The sequence below is a fragment of the Aquila chrysaetos genome, chromosome 8 (genome assembly GCF_900496995.4).
Source record: "Aquila chrysaetos chrysaetos chromosome 8, bAquChr1.4, whole genome shotgun sequence".
Taxonomy (NCBI): domain Eukaryota; kingdom Metazoa; phylum Chordata; class Aves; order Accipitriformes; family Accipitridae; genus Aquila; species Aquila chrysaetos.
This window is the reverse complement of record NC_044011.1, coordinates 26574845-26601430: the sequence shown is the minus strand read 5'-3', so window position 1 is coordinate 26601430 and position 26586 is coordinate 26574845. Positions and strand designations below refer to the sequence as shown.

The 26586-nt window shown below is 43.3% G+C and overlaps 1 protein-coding gene across 12 annotated transcripts in view; it reads right to left on the bottom strand.

Annotated features, from left to right (window-relative positions):
• Positions 1-24232, bottom strand: part of EHBP1 (EH domain binding protein 1) — a 231399-nt gene extending 207167 nt beyond the window's left edge. For 11 of the 12 annotated variants that reach the window (XM_030021255.1, XM_030021258.1, XM_030021259.1 and 8 more), the window contains exons 1-2: positions 23791-24090; positions 22310-22719 (exon numbers count right to left, since the gene is read on the bottom strand). In XM_030021255.1, coding sequence (XP_029877115.1) covers positions 22310-22413 — 104 coding nt within the window. In that variant the 5' untranslated portion in view covers positions 22414-22719; positions 23791-24090. Of the gene's footprint in view, positions 1-22309; positions 22720-23790; positions 24091-24213 lie in introns of those variants that run through there. The other variant, XM_030021257.2, reaches the window with a different exon arrangement.
• Between the last annotated feature and the right edge of the window lie 2354 nt (positions 24233-26586).

Sequence of the window (26586 nt, the reverse complement as noted above, 5' to 3'; positions counted from 1 at the left end):
CTACATTTTAACAATAATGAATCAAAGTTTTTTAAAAAACGCTTTCAGTTTAGAGTTGGTAGGTTGCTCCTCCCGAGCTGCACATGGCAAGAGCAGGCGCTACGCAAACCTGCTTGCACAGTCCACCCAGTCCTGACCCGTGGTGAACTCGCTACTCTGATCTTCTTCCTTACAGAGCTGGGGCCTGACAACTGCCAAGTGAATAAACACAAACTAGTTAGAAATCAAGCTCATTTTCATCTCATACGTAACAGTGCATTTGAAAGCTGGTTTAAGAAGGTGAAGTGCTAGACCATCTATCTTCTATGAAACCCAAGTGCTGAATGCAGACCTCCGTGCACCCAGCCTCCACATCCCACACTTCCTTAAGCAGACACAAGTGATCGGCATTATCTGCCCCTCTCTTCATGGATGTCCATGTTCACTGTGGTGTAAAACAATAAAACAGATTAGTGACAAGAATCAGGGAAACACAGTTTTAGCAAACTTGACCAAGTAAACCAGGAATTTTGAATTCAAATTCCAGCTCCCACCCACACTGACTATACAGCCTTCAGAAAATTTTCAGACAGACACTGAGCAGCATCAACCCTCCCTTTGATTTTAGTCATGCTCCATGACCTACCTATACCTCTACCTATAGACCAAAGATAATATCTCTGTACAACAATGTATGTGCATTACTGAGGATACCTTAAACTATTTTGTTAGCCCTTCTTATTCTGAAGCACTACAAATGTGAATGTTAGATGTATTCTCACAATAAAAAGTGCAAAAAGCATAGCTAAAATAAAATTCTTTGACTGACAAACGCTGCCTGAAATGTAGCTTCAACCTATCAAAAACAAATGCCTGCATCAAACAATGTATTTCTGTACTAAAAATATGCAAGAGGCTTCTCAGCACATCACTGTCAATTTTAATAAGACCCCATTACAAAACAGATCCTATTCCATTTTGCATAATTTTTTTTTTCTCAAATAGCATTCAAACAGAAGGTCCTTCTGTTTTTCAATCTGGAAACAGTAGAGAAAAAAAAAATCTATTTTTTCTGCAATTCCTGCAGAACAGAAGAAAAGTGTGTATCTTTCACTAAAACCACAGTGTTAGAAAACTGAACTATTCACAACAGAATCTTCTTCCTCCAATTTGTCTAAAATGGATTTAAGAAATTCTGCATAGCCTACTATGAGCAATTAAAGAGGATGATCTTTGCTGTTCTTACTGCCTGGGCGAGTGTCACATTCACACACAGATACCAGAACAAAGGTTTTGACTTCTGTTCCATGGAGATTCCAACATCCACGTTAGGACTTGGACAAAGCAAGTCTCAGAAGTGACAGTGCGTTAAAATGCCTCCATTCTCCTCCTCTCCTTGCAATCCATGGACTCATCCTGAAGAAGATTACAGTTCAGCATGGGCAGGCATAGGAGAATCTGGCGCCGTACATCTTTTAAAGCTCCCTTCCAAACCAACTACACCAGGGTTTTCGTGTTTGTTTTTGTTTCTTAAGGCCATGTTTTGGATTACACAAAGCAACTTCTATCTTTTGAAGATGCACAGAAATTGTGAACAAACTAAACGTTTCTGAGTGGGTGTAGCAAACGCAGAATGGTACCAGCTTGAACGGTTTGTCTAAAGAGAAAGTTCATATCACTACCTCAGGTGCCTGGATTATGGGACTGAGATGCTTATACAGTAATTAGTGTTTTTAATTAAAAAGGCTGATAGCTACGAAGAGCAAAATGAGTGCTAAGACACACAGTAGTCTGCTTCTTCAATACTGGAAAGTTTGAAAAGCTTGAATATATGCTTGAAGCTATAAAGACAGTGCAAACTCTTGATTTACACTGCAAGGAAGCTTGTAGCCTAACACTGGGTAGCACAACACAAGTATATAGTAAGCTAAGGGGTAGATCTATGGTACTCTGTGTCCATACAGGGAGCAGCGTGGAAGGGCTGGTATGATACAAACTTAGACTTCATTTTCTAAATGATGACTTTAGTGAGCCCTAAATTAACCAGCATTTGTTCTGAGACATGGGCACTCCTGGCCCACCTACAATGAGCTCTCCAATTAAAGGTTCTTCATCTGCCAGCAGCCTCCTTTCACTTTTGCAAATTAATATCACAAAGAGGAAAAAAAAAGGGGGAGGTGGGGGGAAGGAGGGAAGTGAAAACATGACATGCTGTGCTAGCTCCTTTCCCGTCTCTGCCCAGGATACCAAACTTTGCAAATACTGCCAGGTGCTCTCTGCCACAGCCATAACAGATATGGTATCAAGAAGTATGAACTCACTTTCGGGGAAGGAGGGCATTGAAAGATGAGATCCTGAAGTGCTTTCTCAGCTCTGATTCTGGCATCACCTCGGCTCTTTGACCAACCACAGGATTACAAATCACCAGCAAAGCACCTGGTTACCAGGAGGAATACTCCTCCTCTTCTCAATAGCTGGGGCACCAGTGGAAGTAACACACCTTCCTGCCACCCTTCAGAGGCACAAAACTAGAAGATTTTACCAAGTGCAATAATGCACCAGTTACTGGAAATCTCTGAAGCAGCCACAGCATCAAAGCACCACAGGGAAACATGGGAACCTTGCATTTAAAGTTGGATACCAAAGTCACACGCTTGCACACTAAGCAAAACAAAAAGCCCCAAAGCCTACCTCGTCTTCTCCAAGCTTAATGAGACCTTCAAAATGTGAAACATGAGAATAAGCCAACGTGATAAATTTTGCAGCAGCAAGCTATACATGGGTGGTTTCCAAAACTAAAGCTATGATTTTCTTGCATGTTAAGAAATAAAACCATTAATTACCAGAGTTACAAAATTTTTGCATATGGTTTCCAAGGAACTTGTGTAGGCCGTTCAAAACTGCCACTACCGTTTCCCATGAGACGCCCCATTTCATGTTGGTAGCCTTTTGAGAACTGCTTTAAGATGGAGGTATGGCCATAAGAAGATAAATTATTTGATCAGTATTTACAGCTAAATAACTGTTCCAAAGACTGCAAAATTAGAACAACTCCTCCTCTTCCTGCTCAATCTGTTTAATTAAGTTGTTACATTGCTTCCAAGCTGCCTCCTGAAACAGAAGTTAAGACCTCTGATTACAGAAGTCAATCTCAAAAGCAACACTGTTTATTTCTATTTAGAGATCACCAATTCTTCCCCTAGAATTGTACATACAAAGTCTAAAAATGTGTATCATTTTTAGGAAGCTAAACTGACCAAGTCTTTTAATTAATGCCCTCAAAGTCACACCCCTGGCTCATACCCAGCAGCAAGTACTGGCTAAGAAAAAAATGCATGTTAACTCATGGATACTCAAGAGACCAAGCAAAACCTCCTGCCAACACTAGGGGCTGGATATTGTAAACAAAACAAAAAAGCAAAAAAACTTCCTAACTGGAAGACCTCTATTTCTATTTTGAAATGTAAAAATATGATCTTACAGCTTTTAAGTATTGGAAAGTATTTTGAAAGTACCAAACTTCCTAATTTGCAATACAATTGATGAAATATTTCTATTTCAAGGTCAAAAAACCCTAAACCCACCAACAACTAAGGATCTAAACAGGTTTTGCTAATAACTGCTGTTGGGCATCTCACAAACAGCAATCTGAAACGAGAATTGTAACTAATTATTTCAAGATCAGCTAAGCTGGAAACTAATAGCATATTTAATATGACTGTTTTAAAGCACAGGTTTCGATTTAAAAAAACAAACATACAGAACCTACAGTATAGCTGAATTCATGCTGATGCTGAAAATGCACAAAGAAATTACATCTTTCAGCCAGCCATTCTTGTTTGTTTGTGGTTTTTATTTTTTTAAACAATCTTCCTATATGATATTTTTCTGTTACAACCTGATCTAGCTTTCACACAAGTCAGATGCTCCTACAAACAGAGCCCTCAGAGCTAGGTCAGCCCTTTGGCTTGGCATCCCTACAGAAGAAACTAAGAGTAGTGGTCCTTCACATTTTTTTTCAGTACACTGAGCTGTACCTACTCTCCTTTGAAAAGCTTACAGCTGGTTACTAACATTCAACAGGAGGGCACTCCTCGAGGTACAAAAGGTCATTTGCATTCCCAGAATTTTTTTGAGATATAAACTGTTAAAAATGAACACTGTCCTTTCTTTGCTTACATTGCCAATGAAGACATATAGATACCACCACTATCAACTGTTTCAAAGTCTTAAGTTCAGGCCTTTTGCTACCCATCATGCACCAAGTTTGTAACTGGAGACTAAACATGGTCACTACGCTGGCTACCATGCTGCCCTCTCCCTTCTTACTGTGCTGCCATGGTTGGTATTTTCTGTCAACTTAAAACAGACAGAACCCATACCCTCTCCGTCCTATAGTGAAATGCCTGATTGTGTTTTAGCCTAATGGCTGTTTTAGTTAGCTGATGGATCTTAGCATGGGGTAGTTGTAAAGTAACATCTGCAGCCATAGAAGAGAATCCTGGACGCTGTCCAGATTTTTTATTAAGTGGATTTGATGTCTTGCAGGCTGGATTCCAGTCTTGTACCATTAAATGAGGCAAAGGGATAAAGAGACAGAGCCCCTCTATCCCATAGAGCACACAGCTTAAAAGATTAAGTAATTTTGTCTCACCCTAGATTTCAATTTTACTCTAATTTAAAATTTTTTTATCTGTAAATACAAATGTGTCTGGTGTAAAAAGCAGTTCTCCTTGGAAGCAGAAAGGTGAATAAAAAGGGAGGCTAGGCTGGTTCCTGGAGCAAAATACACTCTTAATCTTGCAAAGTGCTGAGAGCCATCCACTCAAAGTAAAAGACAAAGCCTCTCAAACTTACTGCAACACTTAGTTGTGCCAAGTCAAGAACGGTGTCCTCACAGTGAAAGGCAAAAACCTCCTACCAGATTAAGTGCTACAGGATCTGGCACTACGTGAGGATAAACAGGACGAAAAATTTTAATTTCAAGCTTCTAGAAGAGTATTACAGTAAATGAAATGAAGATAAGTTACTGTAAATGATTAAATTTCAAATTGGAGTTTTAATACATTTGCCTAGTTAGGGTCAAAGAAGCCTAATGAATAAAATCCACTCTGTAAACTAACCATCAAGGGAATGGGAATCAATTTTAGCTGTGCAGAGTTCACACAGAGCACTGAGGGGGAAAACCAGTTATGTGCAGAGTCATCAACACGGACAATACAGATGCGTGGGCACACAAACTCCCTGGATTCTGCAAAATAAGATTTTCCACATATTTCAGCATATTTGACATAAAATGCACTTTTCATCTTTAAAACAAACAAGGCTCAAAAGTTGAAGCCTGCAATATTTTAACATATTTACTTCTGGAGCACTCAGATGGAACATCAGCCTTGGCAGGGCCAGCACTGCACACACATGTGCATGCCCACTCTCTGGCAGTACACACGCCTCAAAGGGACGGGCAGGCCCGCAGAGGAACGCTCAGGAAAATTAAGATCACCGGGCTACCACAGTGAAGAGCATATCTCCTGAATGAGTGCATTCACAGGAGAGTTCAGCATGGTTTTATTTATGTACTTCATGCTTTAAGTCAGCTTTCCTTAACTTTTCCAGTTTCTGAGCACAGACAAGACCTTACACAAAACACTTATCTCAGCTTGATCTGTTAATTTAACCTTGTCTCTTGAGCTTTGACAGGTGAGTGCTGGCATATCTAGCTCTTGTTGTTTAACACGTTACCCCATGCAGTACCAATGCCTTCTCAGCCACACAGTACCAATGCCTTCTCAGCCACTTTTCTTCGCCAAAGCCCTTGCCGGGGGAAGCGTAACTTCTGTCCTCAGCACTGAAGGCAGACAGGCAACCTAGTAGACTAGGGCCTTTAACCCCTTTCACTGCAGGCGAGTCAGGGCTCTTATTTCTCACTGCTCTGGCTGGAAAGCTAGTGCTCAGTTTTAACATATACAGGATTTGGGTTGGTTTGTTCTGCAGCCAGACAAGCAATATAGTACCAAATGAGGTGTGAATTTACTCATTCATTTCAATGCAGTTAATGTTCAAAGATGCTTTGGGTCATTGAAACCCTCAAACTTCAAAGCCAATGAAAGTAAGTGTTTTGGAGAAAATTATGAAGTCAAAGCATAAACCAGAGCCAGACATTTGGCTTTTGTAACGTCACCTCACATTGCTGGAACAATGCAAAGAAATCTAAGTTTCCCAAAAGGGGCGGGGCAGGATTCCCCATGGGAGCTGCATATGCCAGAACCTGATGTGCTTCCATTCACGCCCAGGTAGTGCAACACCTCCTACAGGTGCTCTGCCTCTACAATGTCCAGCTTCTGAGATGAGAGACCCTGCCGTGAAGATGCACAGTAAATCCAGAGTGTCCGAGCCACCTCTGATGCATGTGGCCCATCCCCAGCAGCACATGCAGGCACACACCACCAGCTTTCCTCGAGGCAAGCAGACCAACCTGTGCAGACCTTATTCCCAAGGGGCTGACAGCCCTTCACCATTCCACAAATAAAGCATGTTCCTCAGCAACAGGATGGCAGAAAGTGGCAGGGCAGAAACTGGGGCCAGGAGGGCCAAAGTATAGACAAGCTCTTGCATCAGACACTTCCCACTTTACCTAACATAAATGAAACTCTCCACGTCCAAACGACCCCAGGGTTTGAGGACAAATGCAGGCTCCCTCTTCACCTCAGCCATACTCTCCCTTCCCCCTCTTACCTCGCCTAAGACATGACAGGGATCACATGCACCCAGGGACCTTAGAGCTGGAACACCCAAAGGGGGTAAAAAAGGTTCAAACAATTCAAAGAGAAAATATCCATAAGGTAAAGATGACACATTGCCAGCTTCATCACATGAATAACAGCACCAGACGTAGAACAGGTACCTACATTTTTCTTCTGGCTTTGAAGCACTTGATTTCTGTACAATCCTGGCCTTGAAGAATCAGCCACAAACTAGACCGGCAATTCTGAAATGGGTGATGGAGGTTTGCTTCTCTCAGGAGAGTCAGAGTTAAGAGTTTAGCCTGTCTCTGACCAAACTCAAGAGCGGTTCTCACAGTTTAGCCTCGTAAATATTTCAAATGTCTCATGTGCTACCCTATCTCTTCTTACACCATAAGTCACAGGACAGATATGCTGGTGCAACAAACACACTGCATAGAATTCTTGGCATTTTTTAAGGGTAGGAAATAAAATGTTACTTCCCCCCCTGCCCATGTTCACATTCTCTTTTCCACAAGCATTAGACTTTGGGACTGATTTTGTGCATGTATAGGAAAGAAAAAGCTATCACCCAAAGTCCAAGCAGAAAATAAATCACAACAAATTTTGCAGCAGTCGGGGGAAGGGAGGGAAGAAAGGATCAACAATTCTAATCCAGCCAGTGTATGTATATATTGAAGTCAACAAGCTTAAGCAGAATATTCCAACAGCTCTGATTATATCACAGTAATGATAAGCCTATATCTTGCTGTGCAGCCACAGCTTTGCGGGAGCTGTAACTGAGCTCCATCCTATCAGTTTTATTCCCCAAAGTCTTCACAGAGCTTAACAAGTTCTCTTCCTTCATTTAGTGCTCCAGTTTCTATGTAAACACCTCTTTTAAAGCACTTTGGTTCAAACTGTCAGGCAGACTGTCGCAACATTTGCAAGTGAAATCCTGCAACACCTAACAGTGTAGGTCCCCTGAACTTTTTGCACTGGAGTAACCAACATGTAGCCTTTCAAGTGCAATTACATGCTTCAGGCATCCATCACCTCTACTGAAGCGGAGCCTGGTCCTTAGTTATTGTCATTTTCTAATATCATCGCCACCACTGGACAAAATATTTTAGAAACATCAATCCAGAAAGGATGTACTTAGAGCCTAGTACAAATTACTTCCTTCCTGCCTAATCTGACATTTATCCATTACACATACTCTTAATTACGCATCACTAAAGGGAAAATAAATAGAAAACAAACAAAAACCCCTCCCCACAACAAAAACCTTGCAAAAGCTCCTACATCAATAACCGTAGATCAGTGATCATGCGGTCACCTCCCCCGCAGAATTACCTTTCCCATTTTCCTCAGGTACTCTGCTTCACCAGTCCCGCTGTACCTCAATACAATGTTCTGCAACAGTTTCCACTCTGACCCCATATGATCAAACACACTTGTAAACAACCTCATTATTAACATGATTCATATTGGGGAAAAAAAAAAGAAAAAGGGAGGCGACATCTTTCTAAGTTTGTAAGGTATTATTTGTGGTTTCTTTCTCAGTTATGTAGCGTCTTGCTACCATAAATCTGCACTCATACAATTCCTATCAGTACAGAGAGGGAGGGTTTCTTGCACCTTCTTCACAATTTCTCTGTATTTCAGTTTCAGAGATATAAAATGGGGATCATTTTTCTCTATCACACAGCAGTCTTGTAAGACTGGATTAATAATGGAGCTGCATGGCTGCAGAATTTTTGCACAGAGAAATTGTCAGCACAGCAAAGTGTCTTTTTAGTTGTTTTACGCCAGTACCACCGAACAGAGAGCTGCTACCTTCTGGCTTTTAACAGGAGACATAAATCCTACTTATAAGTAATTGTGGACGTAAACCTGTAGGAAAGTTGACGGAAGATGATTTGTGCACACAAATTAGGGAGTGACAGAAAAGATGACTTGTCTACACAGTTACAAGGGAAGTTGAAAGGAAGCCTAGTGTGGAACCAGGATTTTCTGACTTATATTGTTTCTACCACTAGACCACCACTTTCTCTAGTAGAATAAGAAGCAAAGAGGACTTTATTTCCCTCTCCAGATCAAAAACACCTACACAGAAAGAACCGCACAGAATTTATCGAGTCTGCTCTGAACAAATGGAGGTGCTAAACTGACCGACACAGAATTATTTATGTAAGGAACAAAAATAACTTTTACTACTACTTTTAGTGACTAAAAACCTATATAGCTTCATGAGCTCTTCTACTTTTGGTACTCTCAAAAAACTACTCTGCAGCTTCTAACTATGTCTGGGTAGTGAGAGAGAGAACAATGTTTGCAATTTCTTTGCTGTGACTGGGAACTTGCCTTAGGATAGAAAAAAAAATTCAACTCCAATAGCCACACATGTACAAAACCAACTTCCCCAGTTCAAATAAAGAGACAAATCATGCTTTGATACAATAATCAGCTCAAAAAGCCCAAATTGTAAATAAGTTCTTATCCCCCTGTAACTGTGTATAAATGTACCAAATGGTAAGAGCATGTAAGTACTCTTTTTGTGTATGCTGCATTATTCCTACCCTTTTCACATCAACTACCCAGAAACTGGCATGTGACACCAATATGAAAAACCACTTACAATAAGGAAAATACAACATGGTGACAATAAGGATGCGCCAGGTTGAAGAGATTATTGAAGAGATCAGGACATCAATTTGAACCAAGTAAAATTACATTGAGGAAGGCCAGACACATACTGCATTTTTATTTACAAAGCTATAAATCTTCCTTTGAATACAAAATGTTATAAAAAAACACCTTTCAAATGCACTCAGAATTTTTTTCACATTGTATGATATTAATAGCCAGACTTTTTCTACCTGTGTCTTAAAGGTAGAAATAGTTAAATAATGCAGTTTGTTTTCATTCAGCACAAAAAGAATCCCTGGAACACTTTAAATTTAGATTTCTTCTTTAACAGTATGATTGCTACTATCTCAGTCACTCAGAGTGGTGAAATCATAATTAGCATTCACCAAGAGAAAATGTAACCTCCTTTTTAAAATAGTTTCTGAAAGAATTGTGACTATTATGAATTATGAAAGTAAAACATTAAGAACTGTGTTTGAGCAAAGCCTCATTTCAGTTTTATTCCCATCAGCGATGGCTGAGCAGACAGTACCAAAGCCAGCACCTGTCCTGCCCCGTGACCTGCACTGCTGGGTTTAGGGTTCAGACTTAGAGGTGCAAGTAACAATGAATTACTTCTCCCTTAACACAAGCAGAGGCACAACAACATTTTCAATAATCAAGGCTTGCTCAGGACAGTTTTTGCAACAACAAAACTACTTCAATTAGGGAAGCTACGCTGAACTGGAATAATTGTTCTGGTACAATCAGAAATATAAATGCACTTTATTTTGCTACAGAAGTGCTTAAACTAGCTGTGCAGCTATTTCCATGAAAATGGCTCTAGATAATGTACTTCTGTACCACTGACTCCTGCCTATAAGGGAAGAATAGCTGCTGTATGACATAGATTGCAAAGGCACAGTAAAACAGTGGAGCTGCTGCATATAGATGAGGACCAAGTATACATATGTTCATATTGCTTGTTCAGCAAAATCACGTTTGAAAGCTCAACGTGACACAGTAAGTTCCCATTTTAAAGTGGGCACGTTTTGTCATAAAAATTTTACATGGCCTGGGTCAGCAAACATCTATCTGAATAAAACACAAAAATCTGATTACAGCTGAAAGGAATTGTATTCAATAGGAGAATAAAGGCCTGGAGTTTACTACTACGTTGAGCATTTCAGCAACATGAAATACTTCACTATTCCAAAGCTACTTAATTTACCAGGGAGATGGCTTGAGGTTGTAAGGAAAGTGAGATTTCTGGCCCTGCTCAGTCCATGTACCCCACAGCACACCTAGGAGTCTCCCAGAGTAACAGAGGGTGGACAAGATTTGTCCCTTACTAGCAACAGCCACCCCTTCTGCTATTCATCATCAGCATCCAGGCTTTCCCTCCTCTTAAGATGGTTCAACAACATACGTTGATTTTATATATACACATCACATCTTGAACTATATTTGTACATACTATGCACAGCTTCCAGAAACATGTCCCCACCGCTTTTCACTTCTCCTTTGCTGCAAGGGATGTTCAGTATGAGAAGTTAAGACCCCAACAATAAGACCCATGGTAACCAAAGAGATGACATCGGCAGAAATACAAGAAGGCTCCACGGCTGTTCTCTGAAATAATTATTTTTGCTTCACACCTGGGTTGCTCATATTTAGGTCACTGGTTTTGTATGTCCAAACCCAGCAGGATCTGCCTCGTATACCCTGGGCCGGCAGACCAGAAGACATTCAAACAGGGTGAAAAGCCTCATGTTCTGCTCCTCACTCACCTTGCTTCCCTGTCAGCTCAGCTCAGCTCACCTCACAACCCATCCTGCCCATCCTTGAGCAATGCCGAAACGCAACAAGCAAATGTTCCATGTAAAAAGCTGCAAGACCAACCATTTTTAAAGGCTTCCTAGGGCAGCACAGAAGAAACTAACCCTGTAGGAGAAGACCTGAGGCAAACCTAACCGAGTCTTCTCTGACCCCACCTATGGCACAGCACTGAAGGAAGAGGGGGGGGGGCAGAAAACCCACTCTGGGAGGCAGCAGGATTCTGCTTCTCTGGGCCTTAATGGGGTTTTTGTCAACCGTAAGAGATACTGACAGTTCTCACAATGAGGTGGACATAAACAAGTTAGGGTAAATTGCAGTCTTCCTATAGTCAAGAGTAGCTCAAGATTATATTCTTTTTTTAAATTACAGTTTGTTGACTTTATCATTCATTGCAAATTAAGCAAGCACCCTCCTTTTAACAGCTGTTGCTAAAAGAAGTATTATGCTCTACTTCCCTAAGAACAAATTGGTCTGAAAAATGTATTTACTGAAGTCAGCATTTTTTTGCCAGGAGGAAGCAGACTTTGTGCATTGTAAATATTTTATTAGGGTCCACTCCAGACAAGACTGAAACTATAGGCAAAAATTTCCATATGCCTGTTTCCTGGTACAGCAATAGGAAAGGAGACAAGGGACTGCACTGTCATCTGCAGCAGTACTACATCAACATTAGCCATGCTATCACAGTACTGAAGTTACTGATGATGGATAAAATGAACACCAAGCACCAGGAGCGAGTAACCCACAAACTGAAAGCACAGGTAACATGCCTGTTTCTACTGCCGTTTTCCCTCGCTATACCACTTCTCCTGAGGCAGCTAGAGCAGGAGGTGGCTACAGTAACAGATGGGGAGTAGAGAAACACAGAAATGTATCTAGCAGCTCCCTGCTCCAAAAATACACTTGCACAAAGGGCCGCGTGTAAGCACAAACTGAAACAAGCCCATAGTTCCAGGCAGAGGGAAAGACGCCAAGCTGCCAGCAGCTCTCACCCTTGCAGATTCTCCAGTGTTTAATAAAGGGTAGAGTTACTGGCTTTTTACCTGCAGCCATGGGGTCTGACCAAGACTCCTCTCTTCTATCCAGAGGTCCTTTGTCACAAAACCCATGGAAATAATAGCTGGAGGTTTCCACCCCCATAAGCTTTGGTTGAAATTGCCTGCTGAAACTTTCCGACACAACACCGAATTTGCTGGCCAGACAGAAAATTCAGACACATTTTGACATCACACAAGAACTTTTTCCCTATGAAGCATAGCTAAAAATAAAGGAGAAGCCCAAGGTTGAAAAACAACACAGCAAGCTAACTTGTCATAACCACTGACAGCACTGCCCCATCAACCATAACGGTGTTGCATGCCCACAGAAAAGGACTGTCCTAGCTCTCTAGAAAAGCGACAGCAGTGTTGGTGTGGAGGTGTGACAGGCTTTGACAAGGCAGCATGGCACAGTAGGCTGCCGCAGGCCCACAGGTAGCAGATGATGTGTCAGGGGCAGTCCTCACAACACCCTTTACCAAGCTCTCTGTATTACCATATTCCAGCACTCCCCTGTTGTGCAGCTGCTAGCTTTCAGCTGGCATAGCATTTACCCAAGAAAAGAGGGAAGAGAAGTGTGGGGGCAGGAAAGAAGAGTTGCCTCCCCACACCCGACTGAACAGTCTTACAGCCATGGACTAAAGGAGGCATCATGTCTCAAGCACTACATGTTTACAATACTAGCAGTATGAGTGATCACGCACTTTCTCAATCCTCTGTCAAAAAATCCCACGATTATATCAGCCACTATGAGAATTCAGGGTTTTAAGATTACTCTTGGTCATCTTTCAGTTCAAAATGGAAAAAAAAAAAAAAAAAAAAAAAATCAAATCCCATTTACTATATGAAAAAAGGAATCCATGGGAAAGAAAATAATTTCTTTACTGTTTTAAGATTGTCTCTGTCTTGGTATTCTGAAAGGGTATGCAGACACCAGAGCTCAGAGCAGCCATTGAAAGGGAGGAAAGCAAACAATTTTAGCAAGAAAATGAAAAACCAAAAGCAAAGCCTACAACCCAAAATTCCCTTTTCTACATGCACAAATCCCAAAAAAGGGGGGTGAAGACACCATTGTCATTGGTATTTTAAAAAAGGATCTTTCAAAAAGTGTTAACAGTAAACAGGAATCATCCCAAACGTGCCTCAAAACCAAGTAACGCTGTGCTAGATTCTTTTGCTTTTTGTGGTGTGAGAGGAAGTGGTGAAAAAGGGTCAGGTCAGGACTTTCCCATTCTTAAAATTTTCTTACATGTCAAAGATAAAGGAATGCAAGGGGAAGTTTTATGAATATTCACTCGCTCGACTTAAGAGACACTTATTCCAAGTACTTTATCCAGTTAAGATCTGCACTTGAAGACAAAAGGGAGTTCAAAAACCTTGTTCTCTTGATTTTTTTTCACAACTTCAATTTTATACAACTATTGCTCAGGTTACCTACAGGAAGAGACAAGCCACTAAATCAGTTTTCCAGGAGACAGTAGGTACAACCAGAAGAAAAATACAGTCAAGCAGTTAAGAACAGCCAGATTCACCCACCTGCCAACATGGCCAGAGCTGTGACTTCAGAGCTATAATCATGTCAGGTGTTACCAGGAGCTGTCAAGTTAAGTCCTCTGCTAATAAACCACAGATAAATCAGCAACAGGTTGGTTTGGAAATTTACAGGCTGCTGAGTTAGATCTTTGCTGGAAAAGAGAATTAAGCTGTTTTGACAGCTCTTCTCTGTTCTTTTAAATCTCTTCCTATGTACTGCCATAAACAAAGGGATTCAGAGTTTACTTAATGAGCAGTCACTGAAAGTAAAGGAAGTTCACAGTGCATGCTGAGTGGCAGCATACAATGTGCTGCCAACTGTATTCAATGGTCCAGATTCTCCAATTACTTCATTTAATATGGCTTTTGATATTAACAGTACTGGCTATGCAAATACCCTTCCCAAGCACAGCTGGGAGGGAAAAGTCAGTTTATGACACTGGTTTGAAAAGCACAGGCATCAGTGCATTAGTCTTAGCCCTGAAGAAAGTTCAAGACAGCTATCACCTTAGGGCATCAGGCTGCAACGTATTTAATGAAAAGCCCAGAGCTGACTTAGGGAACATTTTTGGTCTGCCTGGCCTACAAGAAAGGTGATGGGGCTTGTCTCAACATGTGGAGATGAATACATGCTCCTAGAAAAGCTGCACACACATCTTCCACTGCAGCAGCCAATGCCACCCATCCAGCAGCCCCAGACAACTCTGACCCATCAGACAGCAGCAAGGAAGCAAATATTACTTCTTGGGTAAAGAAAGAGGAGGCAGTGAACATGGAGGGTGACTGGTCATTACAGGTGCTTGTGAAGATGGCACCAAGGAAACAAGCGGTAGTAATGTGGGCCATGGTAATATGGGAGTCAAAACTGATGTGATATGATAGAGTCTAAAAATGCCCCTGATTGTTTTAATTCAGTTGTCCCTGGAACTAGAAATTATTTTGCCCCTGTGATGTTTGGTCAGCAAAGTCATTTTTCAAAACAGATCTATTAGAAAAAAGATGATCAGATCTGCTCATGTGCTGTTAGGCTCTGATACAGCAGCTCACCCAAAACACAGCCCACAGAATGACTGCAGTAGACTGAGTGTGCATGTGAACTAAAACCTGAAACCAGTTTTTGCTAAAATAAATACACAGAGCCACATAGATTGCAGTTCAGCAGCTGCAGTTAAGCAGCTGCAGAGCCTGGCCATAGCTTTGGAGTAATCCTCAAGAAAGTCTCCTTAAATAATAATAACAGAGAAATAAACAAGAATCCCCAATAACGACTCTCCACTACAAAGAGAGCCTCAACAGGCAAACGAGAACTACTTCTGCACTGCTCATCTTTACAGGCAGCTGGAAACTATAGTTCAGAAGGGCCTGCACTTCTGATTCATCTCAAAAGCTTGTGTGTTTGGAAGCCCTACAGTGACAGCACAGGGCACTGACTCAGGATCCAGTGATTTAGCTGAAGCACTTTAAGATGCTCTTGCCCACAGCTGTTGCTCATCTCACCCCTCTGGCAGGTTTTCCTCCCCACTGCATCAGGGCAGCATAAGGGAGGTGCGTACACTCCTCATCTGCTGCAGTTCACGCTCACCTTATCAATCTGAACTGAAGTTGATGGCAGTTAACACTAACACACCAGGCAGCCTTACCATCATCCTACCTCTGCTTCAGGGCAGAAGAAAGCAGAGGAAGACTACTGCTAAGGGACAGTGACATCTCAGCTCCACTCTTCAATCCAGAAAGCCTCATGAGTCAGAGCTTTAGACAACAGCAATGTTAGTTATGGTTCTGCTAATTTTAGCTCATGCTTAACCCACAGTTCCCAAGTCCCTGCAGTGCCTTTCCAGGTGCCAAAAGCCACAACTACCCTATACCTCAACTGCCAAAACATACAGCTTCCCAGCTGAGAGGCTCTAATGCACTTACATAAACTGTATGCTGCAGAAATACATTTTTCAAATAAAGACAAGAGGAAGAAAACAAGGATGGCTTTATTTACCCTATTGCTGTGTGCATATCTTAATTTTAAGGAACAAAAGTTCAGCTGCATAGTTCCTGTGTTTCAGAGTCCACTCCAGGACGCACAAGACAGACTTAGTACAGAGGGCAGCTCAGGAGTGTCCCACAGCAAGGTAGCAAAGAGCCTGCCAGGGCCAGCTTCTACCCCAAGGAGTAAGAGGAGAGGGGCAAGGGAAACAAACACACACTTCACACACTCCCCTCAGAGTAAACTGGGAAAGCTTTTAGAAGTAAACAAACAACCCCCCTGCCCCATATTCTCAGAAAGCCACCCAAGCAGAATGCTTTTACTACGGTAACTGAAGGGTTTGTTTTATAAGTTTTCTCAGATTTAGTCAACCTTACCAGCCTCCTCCTCCTCTCCTTATTCACACTGAACTGTGAAAGGGACTTCAGCTCTCTCCAACCAATTAAAAACTAATTGAAGCAACAGACTGGCACTATACAGCCTGAGCAGTCTAAGAGACTGAAGACTCAGCTCAGATGAGGCCTACACAATGTCATAACATTTCATTTTATTTAACCTCATAACACAAAGAGCTGAAAAGAATATTCACAGGCATCCAATCCTGAAAAAAAATTCTTTATTCCAGCTCAAGTCCACTGGGTTCAAAGAACAGTACACATACTTTACTCTATGCATGCAACACAGCACCTACAGGAACAGAGCCAGGTTTTATTTATTTGTAAAGCTCTGTGAGGAAGTTACACACACACAGTTTCTCTCTCAAAAAATAAAGCTGTGTTAGAACATAAGTTAGTGTATTTTATTTATTCAAGGAGACATCCTCACCCATTTAACTGAATGAATGACAGACCATTAAGATGGATTTGTCTACACTTGGGTATAACCTAATCTTCTCTGCTTTAGACAATTACTTTTGTTACTGCTAGGACAGTAAACTATGTCAAGGAATTGCTGGAAAGAATTCTGTCTCTCAAAGACGAATAAAATTCAGAACAAGTATTTACGACAAACCCAAATCTTTCTACCTTACAGATACTAAACTTTGTGCCTGCTTCTGCCCATTAGGTCTTTTAGGAAGTGGACAGTTTCAAATGCTCTCAAAGAGTTGCTGCAAATAGAAAATGGGTATAAGTATGCAGCACTGACAATCTGAAAAAGTCAGCAGCAAGAAAGATTTCACATACACCCATACCTCTCCTATTGAAATCTCTTCACTGCACAATATGCAACCAACAATTTTGATGAGAAATACCTAACTTGTGGTTCATGGAACAGACATAAGGCTAAAAAAGGGGCCAGGAGGCTAGCTTGGTAAGGCAGGGAAGGAAAGCAGCTGGTGTTAAGGAGTCAGGATCAGTAGACAACATCCTGACAGAAGTCAGGCAGAGAGCCCAAAGGAGCAGATCTGCATTTCTGAAACGAAGGATTTTCTTTTGGATACAAACAGAAGAGAGATGCAATGTGGCAGAGGAGAACTGCTTTTGCGTGTGGACAGTAAGTGTGTTTTGACTGACTGCAGGAAGAAAGGGACAAGACTGACCTGTAAGGCAGCTGGCAGTGATTCTTTGGAAAGAGTGTGTTTAACACACAATTTACGCCCTCAAAAAGTCCTCAGTCAAAACTGGAAATGAATGGAAAAGAAAATGCTGAAGTGTATTTGCAGATAGGGATTATTTGGTGTGGAATCAGAGATCTCAATGAAGAGTGTAAGGACAGAGTATAATTTAATTGAGAAGGAGAAAAGAAGACAAAGAGCAGGAGAAATTCATGATGCTTTCCTTGCACAAGCTATACTTGTCACAGTGTACTTACATGGCTAACATGCAAATCCGACCAAAAACTCAGAAGAGCAAGCCCACAACAAAAAGCACAGTTCACAGCAAAACTAACTCAAAGAGATTCTGAATTGACCTTTAACTATATCTCTTTCTGTCATGTTTCAATACAATCAACCTTAATAATTAAAAGCACTTAGGTGCTCACAAAATCCCCTCTTAATGACCATGCAAAGCAAGGAAATTTACTGAGCAATTTGACAGCCTGACCCTGTACAGGAAACCCCCAAGGATTTCTACAGCAACCAGTTAACTCCAGTTCTCTTGGTGGCCTTCAGCACTGAAGAGTTTGCTGAAAAGCAGCGACCAGAAGGCAAGTAGACTGGTGTGAACTGCAGAATCTCAAAAAGCTCATTTCTCTCCCATGCACAATGCAAGCCAAATCTTAAAATTCCTGCAGCATCCAGTTATGAAACTACAATAGAAGAGAGAAACAGATGGCTAAAGCCTTTTGGAAAAAAAAAGATTAAGCATTACTTCATTTCCAAAAGAGAAAGATGTATATTTGAAAATACAGAACTTAATTCAGACCATACCTAATTGATACAAAAGCAGGCAACTTGCCTCATGGAAATGAAGCCTGTCTTCCGTTAAGGCAGCATACAAGAAAAGTTTAACCCTTTGACAACATCATGGCTCGCTGTATTTTTAAGTGGGATTTAAAAGCAAAGCAGTTCATATAGGAGATGACAGGTATTACAAACATTGTAAAAAATAACATATTTCTTTACCTCTAAAGCAATCCTGAATGGCAAATCCTGTCGAAAAGCATCTTTATGTTTATTCTTTTCCAGCTGTTTTAAGCAGTTAGCACCTACGTTCAGGTAAGCAGCTTTCTTGCTCATAAAAGCATCTAATGGACAATGACATTAGGAACTTGGCAACCTCAGCTCTGTAAGTTAGGCCATTCTCTGTGGAAACCAGTCAATACTACACTTGAAGCCTCTATTGAGTCCTTGACTTGCAAGATATCACTCAAAAATAAGGAAACACAAAAGCCATCCTGGAGAGCTCATGTGTTCAGCATTAGATGCTTCAGCAGCTCTGTAAAACAGCTATCACAGCTGCAGGTCCAAGGACTGGAACTGATCTCTGGTCCAAAGGAATATTTTACTCCCGTGAGGCTCCTCTGCTGAGCCTGTGCCTCAGACAAGCCTTGCTTGACTCAGTCGCCTGAACAGAGGCCTCCAGCAGCTGAGAAGCTGCAGGGTACACAAGGGATGCATGCCAGGCTGGCAGGCTTGACACAGGATCCACAGGAGACCTGGGCTTCTCCAAACTGGCAGCTGGGACTGGCAGAAAACTCAAAGGCATCTCAAACAGTGCTAGACACCAGTGTTCAGGCAACTGAACTGGGTCCCCTGAGCAAGCCACAGTATTACACCTGCCAGTGATGCCCAGCACACTCCCATGTCACACAGCAGTCTGCTCCAACAGCACAGAGCAGCAAATACAACTCTTTTTTGTAGAAGCTTAAGCAAAACGCATGAGACTGACTTCTGGTTTTATTCAACAGCACTGAGGATAAGCACTAAATTAACTCTCTCCTACCATGCATAGTCCTTCCAGGCCAGGACTGCAGCTCACTGGCGAGGCTGGGTGGAAAATCCTGCGCTGCCCCAGCTTATTTGAAGGGTAAGTGGAGGATGACACACTCCAGCACTGCCAAGCAAGCGCCTTTCAAAAAAAATCAAGTGCTTATATGATTAATGCAAAGCATGACGTTTTCACAGTAGCAGGAGTCACTAATCCATATTAAAGACAAAGACTACATTTATTTATTTTTAATGAAAGGCTCTAAATGAACCAACTGCTCAATTTTTCAAAGGTACTGAGCAGCCACAATAGTTAGGTCTGGGTCAGCGGCAGCAGCCAGAATGCCACAGAAGCGACTCAGTCCTGTTAGTTACCTGAAAATAAGGTTTTTCTAATGAAACAGTGACAACACTGGACACTCCATCACAACCTGTCCCCCCCCCAAATGCACGACCAATGAAAAGCAATTGTCTGAGAGTGGCTGTCTTTAATCATCAGTAGAGACAAGAATCGGAAACTGTAGAGAGCAGAAAAAGCAAAGAAAAGGAGTTTCAGCCTATGCTGGACAAATGCTGCTGTACCTAGAAATAACACTTTCAAAGAGTGAAGCAGCAACACCAGAGTGGTAGCAACTTCCCACACAGCCAGCATAACTCCAGAAAAGAGCAGGAGCTATTTTGAACACTAAACTAAGTTTAAAAAAAAAAATTCAAATCAATACAAGTCCAGAGGGGATAAAAAGTATTAAAGCCAACCAGAAACACACCCAACATTGCAAACCGCACAGGATCAGTTACAAAAATATTCTAACACACAAGTCATTTTCTGAAGAGTTAGACAAATGTAAACCTAACAGAAGATAGCAGTTCACAGAGAGGCACCCAGGCTGTTTTGGTCACGCACAATCCTCGCACACAGACACATCTCAATTTAAGTGTGCTTATGACTGCATTGTCATTTATTTTACAATATGAATGCAGCATTCTTTTCCTCCAGAAACACTGCATTGTTAAAATGCCAGTACATTAAAATAACTTACTGCTTACTACATTTCGATCAAACAAACTACAGACTACAGCACTGACACTTAATATATACTGAATGCTTTCACCAAGAACAGCATATGGAGTTCATTTCTTCTGTTTTGTTCTCACATGGGCCAAACTCAGAGACAAGCTTTAGAAACAGAGGAAGCAGTGATTCTGTCAGCACGTGCAAAACTATCTTCTCTAAAGTTAAGGAAAGACCTAGCTGAAGGTTCTCAAAATATATAAATATTTACCCTTTTGTTTTATACAGGAGTTCCACTTACGGCAGAAATATTGTATTTTAGCTTGCATGCTTAAAGAACATTTTTGTTAAGGTTCTCCAAACAAGAGGAAGCAGAATAGAAAAGCCTACAATCAAATGACTGCGAGTGATGTTCTTTCCCAATTGTTATTTTTCCTAGAATTCATCCACATTTCACCACCATACTGTTGCTTCGTCATAACCAACACAAGCACTGATTTTGCCTACATTTAAATTCAAGAAAGTAAAATGAAGGTTCAGAAAGACAACCTATTTTTAAAAAATTATTTGCATATCCGAGGTTTTGAAAGGCTGTTTCACTACTTCACACACAGGCATTTTGCTCGGTGGGCACTATAGTTCGTGGTTAAACAATAACGTAATTGTTTCTAAAATAACAAGATTGTTCACAAGAGAACTTTTGTGTGTGACTTTTTCTTAAATCAAGTGAAAGTTAGCTGCAGATCCAATTAGAACATTCCCCTGCAGCATTCATACTTTAGTGCTGAAGCATTCTGCAAATTCTCAAGCAAGGAGTGAATCAAAGTGAAAATGAAAGCCAAAACAGACTAGTTTATGCAAACAAAACATAAAAAGTAATAAACACAACTGCTGAAATAAACCTGATAAACCAAAATTACTGTGGAAAACTCTTTGGCCTGAACTAGACAGTAGATGCCATAAGATAATCACAACAGCCTCTTTCAACTTTTAAAATGTTTTTATTTGTAGTTTATTCTGTGAAAGCAAGTTCAACTTCCAAAACAATTCTGCTTCTTAATAATCTTTCAAAACATTTTAGGCAAGAAGATAACTTGTTAAAAATTTTTTTAACCTGACAGTGTTCCTTTAAGACAGAGCAGCAAGCATCGTTCCAGCATATCTGACAGAGATTTCCAACTCCAAGAGACAGAATTTAAATTTGTAGAGGCAATTACTCATAACCAGTGAAAGCAGTCAATGCAAGTGCCAAACTTGTTGGCAAGAAGAAAGGCCAAGTATTAGAAAGGAGGCTGCAGTTTATTACAAGGCAATTTGAACATCTCAGTCCACGAGGTCTGGAAAGTACTTCCTTCGTCCCCTGACACTACAGGCTCACACTAACGTGAGGAATTATGTCAGTAACATCAATATTCCAAACATAAAAAAAAGCACTTAAGTATTTGTATAATGGAGTTCTTTGCCTTACTATTTAAAAGCTACTTCCAGTCTTCCCTAGCAGATTTATTTAAGCTCATTTTGCACAGGAAGGAAAATGCACCAGACCCGTATCATTAACTGTTAACTGCTGTCTAGTCAGCTCCAAAGCCATGCAATGGGACCACCACTGCACAAAATTCTTGTCTGACTAAACAAATACCTTAAGAGAATTCCCAAGGATCTGTCTCTTGCCTCTTCCCATTAAAAGATGGAAAGGAACAAGGAAAAGGAGAGACAAGACACCTTCAGATAAAAAAGTCAAAATCGAAATGGGTAATCACCCCAGATTAACACACCACCATCTTCAGGACTGATCTCAAATGCCTCAGTCAGCTACCAACAGTGTCAGCAGATAACACTGAGCACCAAGAGCTGAGTTGGAAGTTGGAAAACAGCTCTTGGGAAACCTTAAAAAACAACCACACAAAACCAACAACCAAAACCACACCACTAAGTCACAGATGCCAAGCTAATAAATGCACCATCCGCTGCATGAAAACAACAATGCCAGCTAAGTAAATCAGAGTACAGAACAGAACCAACAGGTCCAAGATAAGTATGCAGCAAAGCAACCACTCATCAAGAAAGACAAGCACCCCACACAGCTGCTTCTGCAATGGGCAAGCAAGAGAAAGCTAGGGGAAGCAAGACAAAATGAGCAACATCCTTCTTATTTCAGCACCAGCAACTTACTCCACCATTTGTGCAGCAACATGAGCCGCTTCTTACCATTTTTTGGTGCACTCGACCATCAACTCCTGGTAAGAGGCCACAAACTGGAACTTGGATGCATGTTTCCCAACACGCTGCAGTCTTTTCCAAACTGAGGCCATGATGGTGAGAAATGCTAGTCCTCTTACACAGAGGCAACTCTGTGAATACCAATGTAGGTTTAAGAGTGCGTGTGCTCAATACTAGCAGATTTGTATACAGACACAGTAAAAACAGTCGGGAGGAACTTGATGGGCTGTCTACAACTCATATTCTGCCTCTCCCTTCTTCATGGTAAATCGCAGCCTAGCTGAATAGTTCATCAGTGGCCAGGAGCAGCATGCAATAGGAGCAGACAGGTAACTGAAAGGAAGTTCTCTCATGGAATCATCACTCCTCACACAGTAGATGATGGGGACACTGCAGGACTGGAAGACAAGTAAGACAGGGGGAGAAAGCATTGGTTAATATACTCCATACTACAGTGTTGCAATTGCACGTGATTGAACAACTACAAAAAAACCACAAAAACATACCCCCTTCCTGTTGTCATCCCCCCCTCTAACTAAATAAATAAATAAGAATGCTGCAGCAATTTCAGGAATGCAAACCACGAGTCTGTTTGGAAACATATCAACATGTCCTTTTATCAGCACCATCATAACTGGCAACAACAACAAAAAAGGGCAGGTCAGGGCCACACCGAATCGTTATGAAGCATCTCCGGGAAGCAATGCAAAGTGGCTGAGGTGCTGCCAATGTGCACCCAGAGGGAGGGACACAGGGAGATGAAGACAAGTTCTTTGTCTTGATGACAAAAGGTGTAACAGTTGTTTCCTCTCACACACACACACCTCCTGCTCCCGTTTCTCTTTCCAAGGAGAAGGAACAGCCAAGAAGCCGGCAAGGGAGTGTTACTACTTAAATGCCTGTGCCAGGGTGAGGAGGAGGATGAAAGAGGAAGGGGCATTTCCTGAGCCCTGGCTGCCCAGGATTCCCCATCTTTCTCGCTGCATCATATTGAAATGGAAATGTCTCTCCATCCTCAACTGAGAAACGCTCATCAGGGAGGTGAAAAGGGAGAGGAGAAACCCAGATGGGTCGTCTCCCTCCAAAGGAAAGCAGCATCTCCGCCGGGCGCGGAGGAAAAAGCCTCTTCATTAGGAATACGGGGAAGCAAAAGGTGGCCGCGCCTGGCGCGAAGGCAGGGTAGGATGGCATCAGAGCTGGCAAGAAGGCAACCTGGGGTCCAGGAATGTCCCCCTGGAGAGGGCCGTCCCCACGGAGCCCCGCGGCGAGGAGCGCCCCGCTCCGCCTCACCAGCCCCTGTCACCTCAGCGCCCAGCCCGCCGGGGCAGAGCCCCCCGCCCCCCCGCAGCCGTTGGGGTTTAAAAATTAAAACGCCAACGGCGGGGAGCAAGTGGCGGAGGCGGCTCGGGGAGCGGGGGGGAAGAGACGCGGGGCAGCGCGGGCGGCTCCCTCCGTGCCGCGGCACTCACCTGCCCCCGGCTCCTCACGGGCGGTCCCCGCCGGGCGGGCGCGGGCGCTGGCACCACACGGCAGGCGAGAGGCAGCGCTGCCGCTGTCCATTACTGCGGCAGCACCGCCGGCGGCAGCGCCCTGCGGCCGTCCCCGTCCTCCTGAAGCCTCATGGCGAGCACTGGGCACACGCCGCTTCTCCTCGCCCTGCCGGCCGGGCAGCCAGCGCGGGTCCCGCCGCGGCTCACGCCACCACCATCGCCCTCCTGCCGGCGCTGCGCTGCGCTACGCCTCGCCTCGCCTCGCCTCGCCTCACCCCAGCCCCGCCGCTCCCCCCGCCCCCGCCCCCGCCGCCCGGCGCCTGGCGCAGCCCGCCCCCGCCGCGCCATTGGCCCCGCCGCGCGCCCTCCGCAGCCCATTGGCTGTCGCCCCGTGTCAATCACCTGCTGGCGAAAGGGGCGATCCTCGCGCAACGGAGCGAGGGAGGTACTGAGGGAAGACGGAGCTCGTAGGCCCTCTTCCCCCGCCCCCAACTCAATCCTTTTTCTGACTGGTGGCAGCCCCCGAGGAGGCGGGGTTGCTTCTAAGGAGGAGCTACTGGATAGGTGAGGGCGGCCGCCTGTCAGCAAGGAAGCGGCCGGCGATTGGCGGCGACGCTTCCTAAAGCCGCGGGGTGGGCGTGGCGGGAGGAGCGGGCTGTCAGGGGAGGCCCGCCGCCGTCGTCCGAGGGCTGCGCCGCCGGGAAGGGCCGCTGCTGGGCCGGGAGGAGCAGCGGGGGGCCCGGTGCAGGGGCGGGGCGGGAGCCCCGGACGCCGCCTGTCAGGTCGGCGTGGGGCGGCTGAAGGGAGGGAGCGGCCGCGGGGGGCGGATGGAGGCGGCGGGAGGGGAGGGGAGGGGAGGGGAGACCACCGCGAGGGAGAGTAACGGCGCCGGGCCCGGCCCTGAGGAGGTGTCGGTCCAGCGCCGAGCCCGACCCAAATCCTGCAGCACAGGCCCTGGTCCTGGAGGTGCTCCGGAGTTCTTGTGGGTATGGGAAGTTGGTGGAGATGAAATACGAAATTCAGTAACGCAGGCGGGGCGATATTTCTTTGCTGAGTTAGCTTGATGACGTCCTCTGTGAGCTTCTCCCAAACCTCTGGGTTTGGATGTTCTGCGGAGTTCTGTGTAAAAGTATCGGCGGGGGAGAAGGGAGCAATGAGGGGGGCGATCCCTGTGGGCTGGGAATTTCCAGTAACCACGCTGGCTGAACACTTCTACAGCACAGCGCCCTTAAGGGGATGTCAGGAGCCAGGTGTAAGCCCTTGATTCCAGTATTGATCTAAAATGAAATGGTGCTTTATTCTGGTTCAGAGAGAAAATGCCACACAGCTTTTTGCCCGCTTGCCTCCTTACACCCGTAAGGGTGTGTTAAGTGTTAGATCCCAAAGCGATGTTTGCAACAAGTGGGATTCCAGAGTCAGGATGACGTGGTTGTGTGAGATGCTGTGGGAGCTAATCCAAAACCAAGTAAGAAACTAAGCCAGCTATCAAGTGGAAGCACAGGAAAATAAGAAAGATAATGCAGTGGAGGTCTGAGAGCAGCTGTGAAATTGAAGCCTCGGGGCTTTGCAGTCCTCCTCTGTGTTCTTTCCCATGACAAACCAAATGGAGTCCAAGCCTGATCCATGGACTGGGAAGCTCCTTGTTCCAGTCTTTTCCTCCTCTTCCCTAAGCTGCCTCTTTCTGTGCCGGCATATCGCAGAGGCTGCCAGCTTTCAGTGGCTGGAGTGAAAGGAGAGAAAGAATGACTGTGTGGAAGGCCACAGGCCTAAGCTCGACTAAGTTACTTTGGAGAGGGTGAATATTTGGGCTATTAGAAAAGTCAGCTCTTTGCTTATAATGTGTTAGTCTTCATTCCTTTGCCTTCTCTCAAGACAGATTTACTTATCCGAGCTGCCAGAGGGCATGCATTTCCTACCTATTTGGAGCTGTCCTGGAAGAGGCAGTGATTTTCCTTCTTAAAAGTGTTACACTGGAATGTGAAAGACAGTTGTACTATTTGTACAGATTTTCTTGGAAATGCTCTTTTTTTTCCTGAATATTTTTGAAGCTACAATTTGAAGATTTTGCACATTTGTCTAAGATTTCTGTTCCAGTTTTGCAGCTGGTCTGCACGCACAGAGTAATTCCAACACACTTGAGGGAGACATTACTGTTTTTTTAAGTGCAGATCACCTGCTTAGGATTTGGGAAATGAGGCCAGGATTTCCAGAACACATCAGACTGAGAACACGCAGTCTGGAGCACACATATGCTTGGTTCTGACTTGGAAAATACCAGACGGAAATCTGGCAGCTGTAAAGTGGATCAAACAAGGTAATTTAAAATTCCAGTGGCCCTGAGGAGATCCTTGCTTCCTCATACCAGGGAAATGTCAAGTAGTCAGTTGTAGTGATTTTATTTCAAAAGTTGTCTTTATTCTTTATACATTACCAAGAGTTAATCATCTGTAAGCCTCTCTGATTTATCTTCTGAATACCATGCAGCATCCAGGCTAATTCCTAAGACATATCTTTAGCCAAGATTTTATTTTCCTCAAACCGAGATAGACATTTTCTGTCCTGTGGAATAAACACAGAAGGTCTGGTGGTTTGTTCAGTGACTTGTGTTTCAAACATCATTATTTATTAACATTTTCCATTTCCTTCATAGCTTTCGGATTCAAGTTACACCAGGCCTAAGAAGTACACAGCATAAGGTTGCTTTTTCCTTTGTTGTGTGGGGAGAATCATAACATAGGCAATTATCCTACAGATTATCTATTTATTTTACAGTTT